The following is a 17,706-nucleotide window of genomic DNA, read 5'->3' on the forward strand; positions in this document are numbered from 1 at the left end:
ACAACCTGTACTGTAGCTAGGTAGAATTACAACCTGTACTGTACCTAGGTAGAATTACAACCTGTACTGTAGCTATGTGAGAATTACAACCTGTACTGTACCTAGGTAGAATTACAACCTGTACTGTACCTAGGTAGAATTACAACCTGTACTGTAGCTAGGTAGAATTACAACCTGTACTGTACCTAGGTAGAATTACAACCTGTACTGTAGCTAGGTAGAATTACAACCTGTACTGTACCTAGGTAGAATTACAACCTGTACTGTAGCTAGGTAGAATTACAACCTGTACTGTAACTAGGTGAGAATTACAACCTGTACTGTACCTAGGTAGAATTACAAACTGTACTGTAGCTAGGTGAGAATTACAACCTGTACTGTAGCTAGGTAGAATTACAACCTGTACTGTAGCTAGGTAGAATTACAACCTGTACTGTAACTAGGTGAGAATTACAACCTGTACTGTAGCTAGGTAGAATTACAACCTGTACTGTAGCTAGGTGAGAATTACAACCTGTACTGTAGCTAGGTAGAATTACAACCTGTACTGTAGCTAGGTGAGAATTACAACCTGTACTGTACCTAGGTAGAATTACAACCTGTACTGTAGCTAGGTGAGAATTACAACCTGTACTGTACCTAGGTAGAATTACAACCTGTACTGTACCTAGGTAGAATTACAACCTGTACTGTAGCTAGGTAGAATTACAACCTGTACTGTACCTAGGTAGAATTACAACCTGTACTGTAGCTAGGTAGAATTACAACCTGTACTGTACCTAGGTAGAATTACAACCTGTACTGTAGCTAGGTATAATTACAACCTGTACTGTAACTAGGTGAGAATTACAACCTGTACTGTAGCTAGGTAGAATTACAACCTGTACTGTAGCTAGGTAGAATTACAACCTGTACTGTAGCTAGGTGAGAATTACAACCTGTACTGTACCTAGGTAGAATTACAACCTGTACTGTAACTAGGTGAGAATTACAACCTGTACTGTAGCTAGGTAGAATTACAACCTGTACTGTAGCTAGGTAGAATTACAGCCTGTACTGTAACTAGGTAGAATTACAACCTGTACTGTAGCTAGGTGAGAATTACAACCTGTACTGTAGCTAGGTAGAATTACAACCTGTACTGTACCTAGGTGAGAAGAACAACCTGTACTGTAGCTAGGTGAGGGTTAGAACCTGTACTGTAACTAGGTGAGAATTACAACCTGTACTGTACCTAGGTGAGGATTAGAACTTGTACTGTAGCTAGGTAGAATTACAACCTGTACTGTAGCTAGGTAGAATTACAACCTGTACTGTACCTAGGTGAGAAGAACAACCTGTACTGTAGCTAGGTAGAATTACAACCTGTACTGTAGCTAGGTAGAATTACAACCTGTACTGTAGCTAGGTAGAATTACAACCTGTACTGTAGCTAGGTAGAATTACAACCTGTACTGTAGCTAGGTAGAATTACAGCCTGTACTGTAACTAGGTAGAATTACAACCTGTACTGTAGCTAGGTAGAATTACAACCTGTACTGTACCTAGGTAGAATTACAACCTGTACTGTAGCTAGGTAGAATTACAACCTGTACTGTAGCTAGGTAGAATTACAGCCTGTACTGTAACTAGGTAGAATTACAACCTGTACTGTACCTAGGTGAGAATTACAACCTGTACTGTACCTAGGTAGAATTACAACCTGTACTGTAGCTAGGCCTCTGTACCAAGTGTGAATGATCCTATAACTGGGGCCAGGAGTTTTTCCCGGTCAGGTCATGACCAGATCTATTACACATGAAAGCCTTTAGGTCAGGGTCTCCCAGAATGTGGAGGTATTTTAATATGGCTTGTTCTCTCTTCCTCCTTCTGTTTCAGATCATTTCTGCACTAAGGGTTATGCTAGAGTCAGAGGGACCATCTGTGAAGGTAATGACACCTGGAGAAGGACTCCGACAAGACTCATCTTTCACTTAGCAAATACACATATTCCCTCAAATCCAGTGTTGGATTTCAAAAACGGGTTATAATGCAGTTTTTTGCATTGATTGTTTGCGTTGGCATGTATCAAATGACGCTTTATTTACACAGCACATTTCAGACATGGAATGCAACACAATGTTCTTCACAAGACAAAACAAATAACAAACTATGAAAATAAAAACTGAAATATTTACTACACAGCAAACCTAAGAGGATAAAAAACTAAAGAATAACAATAAAAACTCAAAAGCACCCTAAGGAATAGCAAAGCTAAAAAGTGTTTTAAAAAGATGTCTACAGTTTCGGCTCTCCTCAGGTTCTCTGGCAGGCTAATCCAGAGGCTGGGGGCATAATAACTAAATGCTGCCTCTCCATGCCTCTTGGTCCTAGGCTTTGGGATAGTTAAAAGGCCTCTGCCAAAGAACCTGAGGGACCTACTGGGTACATAACTTAAAAGCATGTCTGACATGTATTGGGGTGCACAATCGTGGATTGATTTATAAACGAATAGAAGAATCTTAAAATGAATTATATTACTCACAGGCAGCCAGTGCAGAGACCTTAAAACTGGTATAATGTGTGTTCTCCGTCTGGTCTTGGTCAGTGCCCGTGCTGCAGCATTCTGTATGTTTTGCAGTTGACCAATGGCTTTCTTGGGTAGACCAGAAAGGAGAGCATTACAGTAGTCAAGCCTGCTTGTAATAAAAGCATGGATGAGTCTCTGTATCAGCCTGAGAGAGAAACGACGGCATCTTGGCAATGTTCCTCAGGTGGTATAAAGCTATTTTGGTCACATTCCCAGTGTGTGATTCGAAATTGAGTTCAGAATCTAAAATAACCCCTAGATGTTTTATCTGCTGTTTCTAATTGTCTTGTTGGATAAAGTATATAGAGCTCAACACATTCATAAATGCAATGGCCTTGGAGTCAGTCTCTTTGTCAACATGAATATTAAAATCACCCAACGCAATGATTATATCATAGTTCTCATGGACAATAAATAGTTCTGTTAGTTGACTTAACGTTGTATTATTCTGTTGTTGATAACAGGCTCTAGTATGTGTGTCTGTTGTGTTTCTAGTGTTGTGTTGTTGTTAATGGAGTCTAGGTTGTGTGTTCTCTCTCCACCTGTAGATGTTAATGAGTGTGAGGTGTTTCCGGGGGTGTGTATCAATGGGAAGTGTGTGAACACCGTGGGTTCCTTCATCTGCCAGTGTCCCTCTGGGATGACCGTCGACGCCACCGGACGAACATGTATAGGTGGGTACTGTAGTCCACAAGCACTACGCTAATGGGTACTGTAGTCCATTACACTGTTGTGTACTCCACAAGAATTATAAGATTCAAAATGGGGTCATTGCCTTTCATTTCTGGATGTACTACATTTTTTAAAACTGATTTTGCGTTACGGTGTTTTGTTATCGTATGTTTCCCCCTCCAGACCTGCGTACAGAGCAGTGTTATCTGAGCCACGAGGATGAGCGTTGTGGAGCCCCTATCCAGGGTCGTCACCGTGTGGACGCGTGCTGCTGCTCGGTGGGTGTGGCCTGGGGCCCAGAATGTGACGAGTGTCCGGAGAAAGGCTCTCAGGAGTACAGCCAGCTCTGTCCCAGGGGACCCGGCTTCGCAAACAGAGGAGACTTCATTAATGGACGGCCCTTCCTCAAAGGTTGGCCGGATACATTCCATTTCAAACCTACTCCCTTCCCTTAACTTCTATATTCCTTCAGGTCCTTCCTCAAGGGGGCATACAATGCACATAGTACGGGTAGCCATTTGATTACCTGTTCAGGAGTCTTATGGCTTGGGGGTATAAATTGTTAAGGAGAGAGAACAGTCTATGACTGGGGAAGCTGGGGTCTTTGACTATTTTTAGGGCCTTCCTCTGACACCGCTTGGTGTAAAGGCCCTGGATGGCAGGCAGCTTAGCACCAGTGATGTACTGGGCCGTACGCACTACCCTTGCGGTCAGAGGCCGAGCAATTGCCGTACCAGGCAGTGATGCAACCAGTTGCAGCTGTAGAACCTTTTGAGGATCTCAGGACCAATGCCAAATCTTTTTAGTTTCCTGAGGGGGAATAGGCTTTGTTATGCCCTCTTCACGACTGTCTTGGTCTGTTTTGACCGTTCTAGTTTGTTGTTGATGTGGACACCAAGGAACTTGAAGCCCTCAACCTGCTCCACTAGAGTCCCGTTGATGAGAACGGGGGTGTGCTCGGTCCTCCTTTTCCTGTAGTTCACAATAATCTCCTTAGTCTTGGTTACGTTGAGGGATAGGTTGTTATTCTGGCACCACCCGGCCAGGTCTCTGACATCCTCCCTATAGGCTGTCTCGTCGTTGTTGGTGATCAGGCCTACCACTGTTGTGTCATCTGCAAACTTAATGATGGTGTTGGAGTCGTGCCTTGCCATACAGTCGTGGGTGAACAGGGAGTACAGGAGGGAACTGAGCACGCACCCTTGGAGAGCTCCAGTGTTGAGGATCAGCGTGGCAGATGTATTGCTACCTTCCCTCACCACCTGGGGGCGGCCTGTCAGGAAGTCCAGGATCCAGTTGCAAAGGGAGGTGTTTAGTCCCAGGACTCTTAGCTTAGTGATGAGCTTTGAGGGTACTATAGTGTTGAACACTGAGCTGTAGTCAATGAATAGCATTCTCACATAGGTGTTCCTTTTGTCCAGGTGGGAAAGGGCAGTGTGGAGTGCAATAGAGATGGCATCATCTGTGGATCTGTTTGGGCGGTATGCAAATTGGAGTGGGTCTAGGGTTTCTGGGATAATTGTGTTGATGTGAGCCATTACCAACCTTTCAAAGCACTTGGCTACGGACGTGAGTGCTACGGGTCTGTAGTCATTTAGGCATGTTGCCTTTGTGTTCTTGGGCACAGGGACTATGGTGGTCTGCTTGAACATGTTGGTATTACAGACTCAGTCAGGGACATGTTGAAAATGTCAGTGAAGACACCTGCCAGTTGGTCAGCACATGCCCAGAGCACACGTCCTGGTAATCCATCTGGCTCCGCAGCCTTGTGTATGTTGACCCGTTTAAAGGTCTTGCTCACATCGGCTACGGAGAGCGTGATCACACAGTCGTCCGGAACAGCTGATGCTCTCATGCATGCCTCAGTGTTGCTTGCCTCGAAGCGAGCATAGACGTGATTTAGCTCGTCTGGTAGGCTCGTGTCACTGGGCAGCTCGCGGCTGTGCTTCCCTTTGTAGTCTGTAGTAGTTTGCAAGCCCTGCCACATAAGACGAGCGTCGGAGCCGGTGTAGTATGATTCAATCTTAGCCCTGTATTGACGCTTTGCCTATTTTATTGTTCGTCGCAGGGCATTCTTGTAAGCTTCCGGGTTAGAGTCCCATACCTTGAAAGCGGCAGCTCTACCATTTAGCTCAGTGCGAAGGTTGCCTGTAATCCATGGCTTCTGGTTGGGGTATGTACATACAGTCACTGTGGGGACGAAGTCCTCGATGCACTTATTGATAAAGCCAGTGACTGATGTGGTGTACTCCTCAATGCCATCGGAAGAATCCCGGAACATGTTCCAGTCTGTGATAGCAAAACAGTCCTGTAGTTTAGCATCTGCTTCATCTGACCATTTTTTTATAGACTGAGTCACTGGTGCTTCCTGCTTTAATTTTTGCTTGTAAGCAGGAATCAGGGGGATAGAGTTGTGGTCAGATTTACCAAATGGAGGGCGAGGGAGAGCTTTGTACATGTCTCTGTGTGTGGAGTACAGGTGATCTGGAATTGTTTTCCCTCTGGTTGCACATTTAACATGTTGATGGAAATTTGGTAGAAGTGATTTCAGTTTCTCTGCATTAAAGTCTCCGGCCACTAGGAGTGCCGCCTCTGGGTGAGTGGTTTCCTGTTTGCTTATTTCCTTATACAGCTGACTGAGTGCGGTCTTAGTGCCAGCATCTGTCTGTGGTGGTAAATAGTCAGCCACAAAAAGTATAGCTGAAAACTCTCTTGGCAAGTAGTGTGGCCTGCAATTTATCACAATATACTCTACTTCAGGCGAGCAAAATCTAGGGGAAATGACAACAAAATATCAGGTGAACAAACTCAAAAACCTGCTGTAACCTCTCTCTCTCTCTCTCTCTCTCTCTCTCTCTCTCTCTCTCTCTCTCTCTCTCTCTCTCTCTCTCAATTCGATTCAAATGGCTTTATTGCTATGGGAAACATATGTTTACATTGCCAAAGCAAGTAAAATATATAATAAGTCCTTCTCTCTCTCTATTTTTCTCTCTATCTCTCTCTCTATCCCTCCATCCCTCCTTACCTCCCTCTTTCTTAGATATAAACGAGTGTAAGATGATCCACAGCTTGTGCTCCAATGGGAAGTGTAGGAACACCATCGGTAGTTTCCGTTGTCGCTGTGACAACGGCTTCGCTCTGGACTCTGATGAGAGGAACTGTACAGGTCAGTCTACAGCTCATACAGAGCATACATCTAGAGCTCCGTCTAAAGCTTTCAGACACACAAGATAGTATATGTCAAAACAGCGCATCAGAAATACTACATTACTCACAATGCAATGTCTCTTAATGTGTTTTTGGAAACTAACTGTGATGTGTGTGTGGGTGTTTCTCCTTCCAGACATCGACGAATGCCGTATCTCTCCAGACCTGTGTGGTCAGGGCACGTGTGTGAACACAGGTGGGAACTTCGAGTGCGAATGTTTTGAAGGTTACGAGAGCGGCTTCATGATGATGAAAAACTGCATGGGTGAGTAGAGGACCTAAACACACCTGAACACACCGAGACATACCTGGACACACCTGCACACACCTTAACACACCTGGACACACCTGCACACACCTTAACACACCTGGACACACCTGCACACACCTGGACACACCTGCACACACCTGGATACACCTTAACACACTTGGATACACCTTAACACACGTGCACACACCTGGATACACCTTAACACACCTGCACACACCTTAACACACCTGCACACACCTTCACACACCTGGACACACCTGCACACACCTGGACACACCTGCATACACCTGGACACACCTGCACACACTTTCACACACCTTAACACACCTGGATACACCTTAACACACCTGGATACACCTTAACACACCTGCACACACTTGCACACACCTTAACACACCTGGATACACCGTAACACACCTGCACACACCTGGATACACCTTAACACACCTGGATACACCTTAACACACTTGCACACACCTGGATACACCTTAACACACCTGCACACACCTTAATACACCTGCACACACTTGCACACACCTGCACACACCTGGACACACCTGCACACAATTGCACACACTTGCACACACCTGGATACACCTTAACACACCTGCACACACCTGGACACACCTGCACACACCTTAACACACCTGCACACACCTAGACACAACTGAACACACCTTAACACAGCTGGACACAACTGGACACACCTGGACAGACCTGAACACACCTGAACACAACCGAACACACCTGAACACACCTGGACACAACCGAACACACCTGAACACACCAGGACACATCTGGACACAACCGAACACACCTGAACACACCTGGACACATCTGGACACAACCGAACACACCTGAACACACCTGAACACACCTGGACACAACCGAACACACCTGAACACACCTGGACACATCTGGACAGAGCTGAACACATCTGGACAGAGCTGAACACATCTGGACACATCTGGACAGAGCTGAACACATCTGGACAGAGATGAACACATCTGGACAGAGCTGAACACATCTGGACAGAGCTGAACACACCTGGACACATCTGGACAGAGCTGAACACATCTGGACAGAGCTGAACACATCTGGACACATCTGGACAGAGCTGAACACATCTGGACACATCTGGACAGAGCTGAACACATCTGGACACATCTGGACAGAGCTGAACACATCTGGACACATCTGGACAGAGCTGAACACATCTGGACACATCTGGACAGAGCTGAACACATCTGGACAGAGATGAACACATCTGGACAGAGCTGAACACATCTGGACAGAGCTGAACACATCTGGACAGAGATGAACACATCTGGACAGAGCTGAACACATCTGGACAGAGCTGAACACACCTGGACACATCTGGACAGCTGTCCCATCCCAGTACTAGATTCTACCTCTATCAGTACTGTATTGTGGAGTACATGACAGATGAAAACAAATTCAGTCTATAATAACATAATAACACATAAGGAAACTCCATCTCCATAGTAACTCCATCTCCATAGTAATTCCATCTCCATAGTAACTCCTTCTCCATAGTAACTCCTTCTCCATAGTAACTCCATCTCCATAGTAATTCCATCTCCATAGTAACTCCTTCTCCATAGTAACTCCTTCTCCATAGTAAATCTGCCACAGGCCCTTAAAACGCTCTATGAAGTGGATCAGGGCAGGGGAGTCCTGCCATGCTGACATCCTGTTACAGACCCAGTACTCAAGCACCGTGTGTGTGTGTGTGTGTGTGTGTGTGTTTTGTGTGTGTGTGTGTGTGTGTGTGTGTGTGTGTGTGTGTGTGTGTGTGTGTGTGTGTGTGTGTGTGTGTGTGTGTGTGTGTGTGTGTGTGTGTGTGTGTGTGTGTGTGTGTGTGTGTGTTTGTGTGTGTGTGTAAGGAAGAGAGGGGGATTCGCTCCCCAGGCCTGTGCTGTGTGCGTGTTACAGCCTTTATGGGAATACCAGCCATACATTTAGAGCACGCTCAGATCACTCCCTATACTCTCAACCCACAGTACCATTTTTCTCTGGATAATTGTATTTTACTGCTTGATTTACACACACACACACTCCAGCATCCAGACGGTTTTATATGCAATTACTGGTCATAATGTCCTGACATCTGTGAAAATGTTTCATGTTCAATGGTTTATTTCTCTATTTATGAATGTAATAGCCATGGCTTGGCTTTGAACACATTCCTGACTGAGTAAAATTATATTTATTATTCCCACTAAGTAGTAATGACTACAGATGACAAAATATGGATAAATAGTCTGACGTATGTGACTCTCGCTCTCTCTTTGTCTTTCTTTCTTTCTTTCTTTCTTTCTTTCTTTCTTTCTTTCTTTCTTTCTTTCTGTCTATGTGTGTGTGTGTGTGTGTGTGTGTGTGTGTGTGTGTGTTTGTCTCTCTCTCACTCTGTGTTCTCTCCTCCCAGACATTGATGAGTGTGAGCGGAACCCTCTGCTGTGTCGCGGTGGTGAGTGTGTGAACAACGAGGGCAGCTTCCAGTGTTTGTGTCCCGACGGACACGAGATTGCCCCCGACGGATCCGCCTGTCTCGGTGAGTGATGAGGTCATCAGTGTGAGACCCTTTTTTGGTTCCAGGTAGAACCCTTTTGGTTTCGGGTGAAACCCTTTCAACCAGGGACAGCTGAAGAACCCGAAAGCCTTTTATTAAGAGTGTCGGCTGCCTTAAAACTAGGACACATCAATGAAATAGTGTGGTGACTGAGAGAACTTGAGTTGATTTAATGGCAACAAATACAAAAAGAAAATGTTAGATTTGTGTGCAGATTTTTCCATTGACAGTGGTATAATCCTATCAGAATGAACAGGAACATGACTGGAGTGTGTGTGCACGTGCATGTGTGTGCGAGTTGAACACTCATCCTTACCCATCTTGCCCCTGGTTGTGTTTTGTAGCTGATTTAGAAAGGGAAGTCTCAAGGGGTAAATGAGGATGATCTATTGATTTAGAAAGGGAAGTCTCTAGGGGTAAATGAGGATGATCTATTGATTTAGAAAGGGAAGTCTCTTGGGGTAAATGAGGATGATCTATTGATTTAGAAAGGGAAGTCTCTAGGGGTAAATGAGGTTGATCTATTGATTTAGAAAGGGAAGTCTCTAGGAGTAAATGAGGAGGATGATCTATTGATTTAGAAAGGGAAGTCTCTAGGGGTAAATGAGGAGGATGATCTATTGATTTAGAAAGGGAAGTCTCTAGGAGTAAATGAGGAGGATGATCTATTGATTTAGAAAGGGAAGTCTCTAGGAGTAAATGAGGAGGATGATCTATTGATTTAGAAAGGGACGTCCCTGGTAGTAAACGAGGAGAAGGATCTATTGATTTAGAAAGGGATGTCTCTAGGAGTAAAGGAGGAGGAGGATCTATTGATTTAGAAAGGGAAGTCTCTTGGGGTAAATGAGGAGGATCTATTGATTTAGAAAGGGAAGTCTCTAGGGGTAAATGAGGAGGATGATCTATTGATTTAGAAAGGGAAGTCTCTAGGGGTAAATGAGGAGGATGATCTATTGATTTAGAAAGGGAAGTCTCTAGGGGTAAATGAGGAGGATTATCTATTGATTTAGAAAGGGAAGTCTCTAGGGGTAAATGAGGAGGATGATCTATTGATTTAGAAAGGGAAGTCTCTAGGAGTAAAAGAGGAGGAGGATCTATTGATTTAGAAAGGAAAGTCTCTAGGAGTAAAGGAGGAGGAGGATCTATTGATTTAGAAAGGGAAGTCTCTAGGGGTAAATGAGGAGGATGATCTATTGATTTAGAAAGGGAAGTCTCTAGGAGTAAATGAGGAGGATGATCTATTGATTTAGAAAGGGAAATCTCTAGGGGTAAATGAGGAGGATGATCTATTGATTTAGAAAGGGAAGTCTCTAGGAGTAAATGAGGAGGATGATCTATTGATTTAGAAAGGGAAGTCTCTAGGAGTAAATGAGGAGGATGATCTATTGATTTAGAAAGGGAAGTCTCTAGGGGTAAATGAGGAGGATGATCTATTGATTTAGAAAGGGAAGTCTCTAGGAGTAAATGAGGAGGATGATCTATTGATTTAGAAAGGGAAGTCTCTTGGGGTAAATGAGGAGGATGATCTATTGATTTAGAAAGGGAAGTCTCTAGGAGTAAATGAGGAGGATGATCTATTGATTTAGAAAGGGAAGTCTAGGGGTAAATGAGGAGGATGATCTATTGATTTAGAAAGGGAAGTCTCTAGGGGTAAATGAGGAGGAGGATCTATTGATTTAGAAAGGGAAGTCTCTAGGAGTAAATGAGGAGGATGATCTATTGATTTAGAAAGGGAAGTCTCTAGGAGTAAAAGAGGAGGAGGATCTATTGATTTAGAAAGGGACGTCTCTAGGGGTAAATGATGATGATCTATTGATTTAGAAAGGGAAGTCTCTAGGGGTAAATGAGGAGGATGATCTATTGATTTAGAAAGGGAAGTCTCTAAGAGTAAAAGAGGAGGAGAATCTATTGATTTAGAAAGGGAAGTCTCTTGGGGTAAATGAGGAGGATGATCTATTGATTTAGAAAGGGAAGTCTCTAGGGGTAAATGAGGAGGATGATCTATTGATTTAGAAAGGGAAGTCTCTAGGAGTAAAAGAGGAGGAGGATCTATTGATTTAGAAAGGGAAGTCTCTTGGGGTAAATGAGGAGGATGATCTATTGATTTAGAAAGGGAAGTCTCTAGGAGTAAAAGAGGAGGATTATCTATTGATTTAGAAAGGGAAGTCTAGGGGTAAATGAGGAGGATGATCTATTGATTTAGAAAGGGAAGTCTCTAGGGGTAAATGAGGAGGAGGATCTATTGATTTAGAAAGGGAAGTCTCTAGGGGTAAATGAGGATGATCTATTGATTTAGAAAGGGAAGTCTCTAGGGGTAAATGAGGAGGATGATCTATTGATTTAGAAAGGGAAGTCTCTAGGGGTAAATGAGGAGGATGATCTATTGATTTAGAAAGGGAAGTCTCTAGGAGTAAATGAGGAGGATGATCTATTGATTTAGAAAGGGAAGTCTCTAGGGGTAAATGAGGAGGATGATCTATTGATTTAGAAAGGGAAGTCTCTAGGGGTAAATGAGGATGATCTATTGATTTAGAAAGGGAAGTCTCTAGGGGTAAATGAGGAGGATGATCTATTGATTTAGAAAGGGAAGTCTCTAGGGGTAAATGAGGAGGATGATCTATTGATTTAGAAAGGGAAGTCTCTAGGGGTAAATGAGGAGGATGATCTATTGATTTAGAAAGGGAAGTCTCTAGGAGTAAAAGAGGAGGAGGATCTATGGATTTAGAAAGGGAAGTCTCTTGGGGTAAATGAGGAGGATGATCTATTGTCCAACAGCTTCACAATCATCTCCACATGTAGAGACAAGATGGAGCAACTGTGTTTATTGGTGGGGTTGTTTTTAATGGCCTGTTTAATGGTGTGTGTGTGTGTGTGTGTGTGTGTGTGTGTGTGTGTGTGTGTGTGTGTGTGTGTGTGTGTGTGTGTGCGGTGCGTGCGTGCGTGTGTGTGTTCCACAGATATTAATGAGTGTGAACTGAGTGAGAAGCTGTGTCGGAACGGTCAGTGTGTGAATATGATTGGACGTTACCAGTGTTCCTGTGATACTGGATATAAATCCACGGAGGACAGACTGGCCTGTGTCGGTAAGATAACTCTGTTCCAACAACTACACTGTTAGTTCTCTATTATTCAACTAGTATTGTGATTTGTCTGCGTCCTTCAAACAGGAAAGGGGTGTTGATATAGTACTATTTGTTTTTGTGTCATATGAACCAGTGTCTGTAGCCATGGCGACCAAATCCTTCAGACTTAAATGACAGAAATGCTTGATGTGTAGGATAGGAAGAGTTATGAGCATGTCTCAAGTTATGTTTCATTCTTATGATGTGTGTGTAGTAACATGTATGTGTGTTCATTCCCTCCTGCATGCAGACATTGATGAGTGTACGATCCAGAATGGAGGTTGTGAGACATTCTGTACCAACTCAGAGGGGAGCTATGAGTGCAGCTGTCGCTCTGGATACGCCCTGATGCCAGACCTCAGGACCTGCACTGGTCAGTAGGACTGTTAGATGATCTCTCTCTCTCTCTCTCTCTCTCTCTCTCTCTCTCTCTCTCTCTCTCTCTCTCTCTCTCTCTCTCTCGTGTCTCAGTCTCTCTCTCTGTCAGTCTATGTCTCTCTGTCCTCCACCCCTACTTCAACCCAACCTGTTTGTCTATTTGTTCACCAGGAGCCAGGGAGAGCCCTATAACACTTAAATACACTGTGTTTCTAGACAGTTAGACATAGACGTCCTACCTCCAGACAGGGCCTTGTGAGGGGACTGGGAATCATTTCCTTTGATATCAGTCTCATCCCTCTCAACACATGACTCCCATTTGGCTCTGTTACCAGGGAGAGATACAACAGCCCAAATCATACAAAATGGTACAATAAATTGAAACACAGAAGCACATTGTTGACTAATCTTACCATTTCCCCATGTTTTCTCCTGTTTACTGTTGGTTGCCAGGTGAGCAGCTATGCAAGATGTCTTTCCTCAGCTGGTATGAATGTGAACTGGTCTATGTTCAGCAGACTGTCTGTCTACAGTTCTGTCCTTCTCTGTCCTTACAGACATATGTGTGTCTGTCCTTCTCTGTCCTTACAGACATATGTGTGTCTGTCCTTCTCTGTCCTTACAGACATATGTGTGTCTGTCCTTCTCTGTCCTTACAGACATATGTGTGTCTGTCCTTTTCTGTCCTTAAAGACATATGGGTGTCTGTCCTTTTCTGTCCTTAAAGACATATTTGTGTCTGTCCTTCTCTGTCCTTACAGACATATGTGTGTCTGTCCTTCTCTGTCCTTACAGATATATGTGTGTCTGTTGGATTAGTGAGTGTTCTAGTGAATGTGTTATTCTGTCTCCCTCCAGATATTGATGAGTGTGAGGACAGTCCAGACATCTGTGATGGAGGCCAGTGTACCAACATCCCAGGAGAGTACCAGTGTCTCTGCTTCGATGGATTCATGTCTTCTGAAGATATGAAGACCTGTCTGGGTAACTAACCTACCTGTCTAGCACTCTAAGCCCGTTGCTGTCTAATCAACACAAAACAACAGGGAAGGAGTGGGACTACACCACTGCTTCAAGAACTAAAACGACCTAACAGCCCCCAGTAGAGTTGTGTGGGTAAACTTTCACATACATAGTATCACATGGTGAGACATGTATTCAGTGTTGTTATTAGTTTTGAATGGTGAGACATGTATTCAGTGTTGTTAGTTTTGAATGGTGAGACATGTATTCAGTGTTGTTAGTTTTGAATGGTGAGACATGTATTCAGTGTTGTTGTTAGTTTTGAATGGTGAGACATGTATTCAGTGTTGTTATTAGTTTTGAATGGTGAGACATGTATTCAGTGTTGTTGTTAGTTTTGAATGGTGAGACATGTATTCAGTGTTGTTGTTAGTTTTGAATGGTGAGACATGTATTCAGTGTTATTATTAGTTTTGAATGGTGAGACATGTATTCAGTGTTGTTGTTAGTTTTGAATGGTGAGACATGTATTCAGTGTTGTTGTTAGTTTTGAACGGTGAGACATGTATTCAGTGTTGTTGTTAGTTTTGAATGGTGAGACATGTATTCAGTGTTGTTATTAGTTTTGAATGGTGAGACATGTATTCAGTGTTGTTGTTAGTTTTGAATGGTGAGACATGTATTCAGTGTTGTTATTAGTTTTGAATGGTGAGACATGTATTCAGTGTTGTTATTAGTTTTGAATGGTGAGACATGTATTCAGTGTTGTTATTAGTTTTGAATGGTGAGACATGTATTCAGTGTTATTATTAGTTTTGAATGGTGAGACATGTATTCAGTGTTGTTATTAGTTTTGAACGGTGAGACATGTATTCAGTGTTGTTATTAGTTTTGAATGGTGAGACATGTATTCAGTGTTGTTATTAGTTTTGAATGGTGAGACATGTATTCAGTGTTGTTGTTAGTTTTATATGGTGAGACATGTATTCAGTGTTGTTGTTAGTTTTGAATGGTGAGACATGTATTCAGTGTTGTTGTTAGTTTTGAATGGTGAGACATGTATTCAGTGTTGTTGTTAGTTTTGAACGGTGAGACATGTATTCAGTGTTGTTATTAGTTTTGAACGGTGAGACATGTATTCAGTGTTGTTGTTAGTTTTGAATGGTGAGACATGTATTCAGTGTTGTTGTTAGTTTTATATGGTGAGACATGTATTCAGTGTTGTTATTAGTTTTGAACGGTGAGACATGTATTCAGTGTTGTTGTTAGTTTTGAACGGTGAGACATGTATTCAGTGTTGTTATTAGTTTTGAATGGTGAGACATGTATTCAGTGTTGTTGTTAGTTTTGAATGGTGAGACATGTATTCAGTGTTGTTATTAGTTTTGAACGGTGAGACATGTATTCGGTGTTGTTATTAGTTTTGAATGGTGAGACATGTATTCAGTGTTGTTATTAGTTTTGAATGGTGAGACATGTATTCAGTGTTGTTGTTAGTTTTATATGGTGAGACATGTATTCAGTGTTGTTGTTAGTTTTGAATGGTGAGGCATGTATTCAGTGTTGTTATTAGTTTTGAATGGTGAGACATGTATTCAGTGTTGTTGTTAGTTTTGAATGGTGAGACATGTATTCAGTGTTGTTAGTTTTGAATGGTGAGACATGTATTCAGTGTTGTTGTTAGTTTTGAATGGTGAGACATGTATTCAGTGTTGTTATTAGTTTTGAATGGTGAGACATGTATTCAGTATTGTTATTAGTTTTGAACGGTGAGACATGTATTCAGTGTTGTTGTTAGTTTTGAATGGTGAGACATGTATTCAGTGTTGTTATTAGTTTTGAATGGTGAGACATGTATTCAGTGTTGTTGTTAGTTTTGAATGGTGAGACATGTATTCAGTGTTGTTGTTAGTTTTGAACGGTGAGACATGTATTCAGTGTTGTTATTAGTTTTGAATGGTGAGACATGTATTCAGTGTTGTTATTAGTTTTGAACGGTGAGACATGTATTCAGTGTTGTTATTAGTTTTGAACGGTGAGACATGTATTCAGTGTTGTTATTAGTTTTGAATGGTGAGACATGTATTCAGTGTTGTTGTTAGTTTTGAATGGTGAGACATGTATTCAGTGTTGTTGTTAGTTTTGAATGGTGAGACATGTATTCAGTGTTGTTATTAGTTTTGAACGGTGAGACATGTATTCAGTGTTGTTATTAGTTTTGAATGGTGAGACATGTATTCAGTGTTGTTATTAGTTTTGAACGGTGAGACATGTATTCAGTGTTGTTATTAGTTTTGAACGGTGAGACATGTATTCAGTGTTGTTGTTAGTTTTGAATGGTGAGACATGTATTCAGTGTTGTTGTTAGTTTTGAATGGTGAGACATGTATTCAGTGTTGTTGTTAGTTTTGAATGGTGAGACATGTGTTCAGTGTTGTTATTAGTTTTGAATGGTGAGACATGTATTCAGTGTTGTTGTTAGTTTTGAATGGTGAGACATGTATTCAGTGTTGTTGTTAGTTTTGAATGGTGAGACATGTATTCAGTGTTGTTATTAGTTTTGAATGGTGAGACATGTATTCAGTGTTGTTATTAGTTTTGAACGGTGAGACATGTATTCAGTGTTGTTATTAGTTTTGAACGGTGAGACATGTATTCAGTGTTGTTATTAGTTTTGAATGGTGAGACATGTATTCAGTGTTGTTGTTAGTTTTGAATGGTGAGACATGTATTCAGTGTTGTTGTTAGTTTTATATGGTGAGACATGTATTCAGTGTTGTTGTTAGTTTTGAATGGTGAGACATGTATTCAGTGTTGTTGTTAGTTTTGAATGGTGAGACATGTATTCAGTGTTGTTGTTAGTTTTATATGGTGAGACATGTATTCAGTGTTGTTGTTAGTTTTATATGGTGAGACATGTATTCAGTGTTGTTGTTAGTTTTGAACGGTGAGACATGTATTCAGTGTTGTTGTTAGTTTTGAATGGTGAGACATGTATTCAGTGTTGTTGTTAGTTTTGAATGGTGAGACATGTATTCAGTGTTGTTGTTAGTTTTATATGGTGAGACATGTATTCAGTGTTGTTGTTAGTTTTGAATGGTGATACATGTATTCAGTGTTGTTGTTAGTTTTGAATGGTGAGACATGTATTCAGTGTTGTTATTAGTTTTGAATGGTGAGACATGTATTCAGTGTTGTTGTTAGTTTTGAATGGTGAGACATGTATTCAGTGTTGTTATTAGTTTTGAATGGTGAGACATGTATTCAGTGTTGTTATTAGTTTTGAATGGTGAGACATGTATTCAGTGTTGTTGTTAGTTTTGAATGGTGAGACATGTATTCAGTGTTGTTGTTAGTTTTGAATGGTGAGACATGTATTCAGTGTTGTTGTTAGTTTTGAATGGTGAGACATGTATTCAGTGTTGTTGTTAGTTTTGAATGGTGAGACATGTATTCAGTGTTGTTATTAGTTTTGAACGGTGAGACATGTATTCAGTGTTGTTATTAGTTTTGAATGGTGAGACATGTATTCAGTGTTGTTATTAGTTTTGAACGGTGAGACATGTATTCAGTGTTGTTATTAGTTTTGAACGGTGAGACATGTATTCAGTGTTGTTGTTAATTTTGAATGGTGAGACATGTATTCAGTGTTGTTGTTAGTTTTGAATGGTGAGACATGTATTCAGTGTTGTTGTTAGTTTTGAATGGTGAGACATGTATTCAGTGTTGTTATTAGTTTTGAATGGTGAGACATGTATTCAGTGTTGTTGTTAGTTTTGAATGGTGAGACATGTATTCAGTGTTGTTGTTAGTTTTGAATGGTGAGACATGTATTCAGTGTTGTTGTTAGTTTTGAATGGTGAGACATGTATTCAGTGTTGTTGTTAGTTTTGAACGGTGAGACATGTATTCAGTGTTGTTGTTAGTTTTG

General features: G+C 41.8%; 1 protein-coding gene across 3 annotated transcripts in view; it reads left to right on the forward strand.

Annotated features, from left to right (window-relative positions):
* The window catches only part of LOC110516722 (fibrillin-1-like), a 155,283-nt gene that overhangs the window by 64,652 nt on the left and 72,925 nt on the right, over positions 1–17,706 (forward strand). For 2 of the 3 annotated variants that reach the window (XM_036963534.1, XM_036963533.1), the window contains exons 23-31: positions 1,879–1,929; positions 3,118–3,243; positions 3,425–3,652; positions 6,282–6,407; positions 6,585–6,713; positions 9,169–9,294; positions 12,270–12,395; positions 12,685–12,807; positions 13,671–13,796. In XM_036963534.1, coding sequence (XP_036819429.1) covers positions 1,879–1,929; positions 3,118–3,243; positions 3,425–3,652; positions 6,282–6,407; positions 6,585–6,713; positions 9,169–9,294; positions 12,270–12,395; positions 12,685–12,807; positions 13,671–13,796 — 1,161 coding nt within the window. The remainder of the gene's footprint in view (positions 1–1,878; positions 1,930–3,117; positions 3,244–3,424; positions 3,653–6,281; positions 6,408–6,584; positions 6,714–9,168; positions 9,295–12,269; positions 12,396–12,684; positions 12,808–13,670; positions 13,797–17,706) is intronic. The other variant, XM_036963535.1, reaches the window with a different exon arrangement.

Source organism: Oncorhynchus mykiss, chromosome 26, assembly GCF_013265735.2.
Source record: "Oncorhynchus mykiss isolate Arlee chromosome 26, USDA_OmykA_1.1, whole genome shotgun sequence".
Lineage (NCBI taxonomy): Eukaryota > Metazoa > Chordata > Actinopteri > Salmoniformes > Salmonidae > Oncorhynchus > Oncorhynchus mykiss.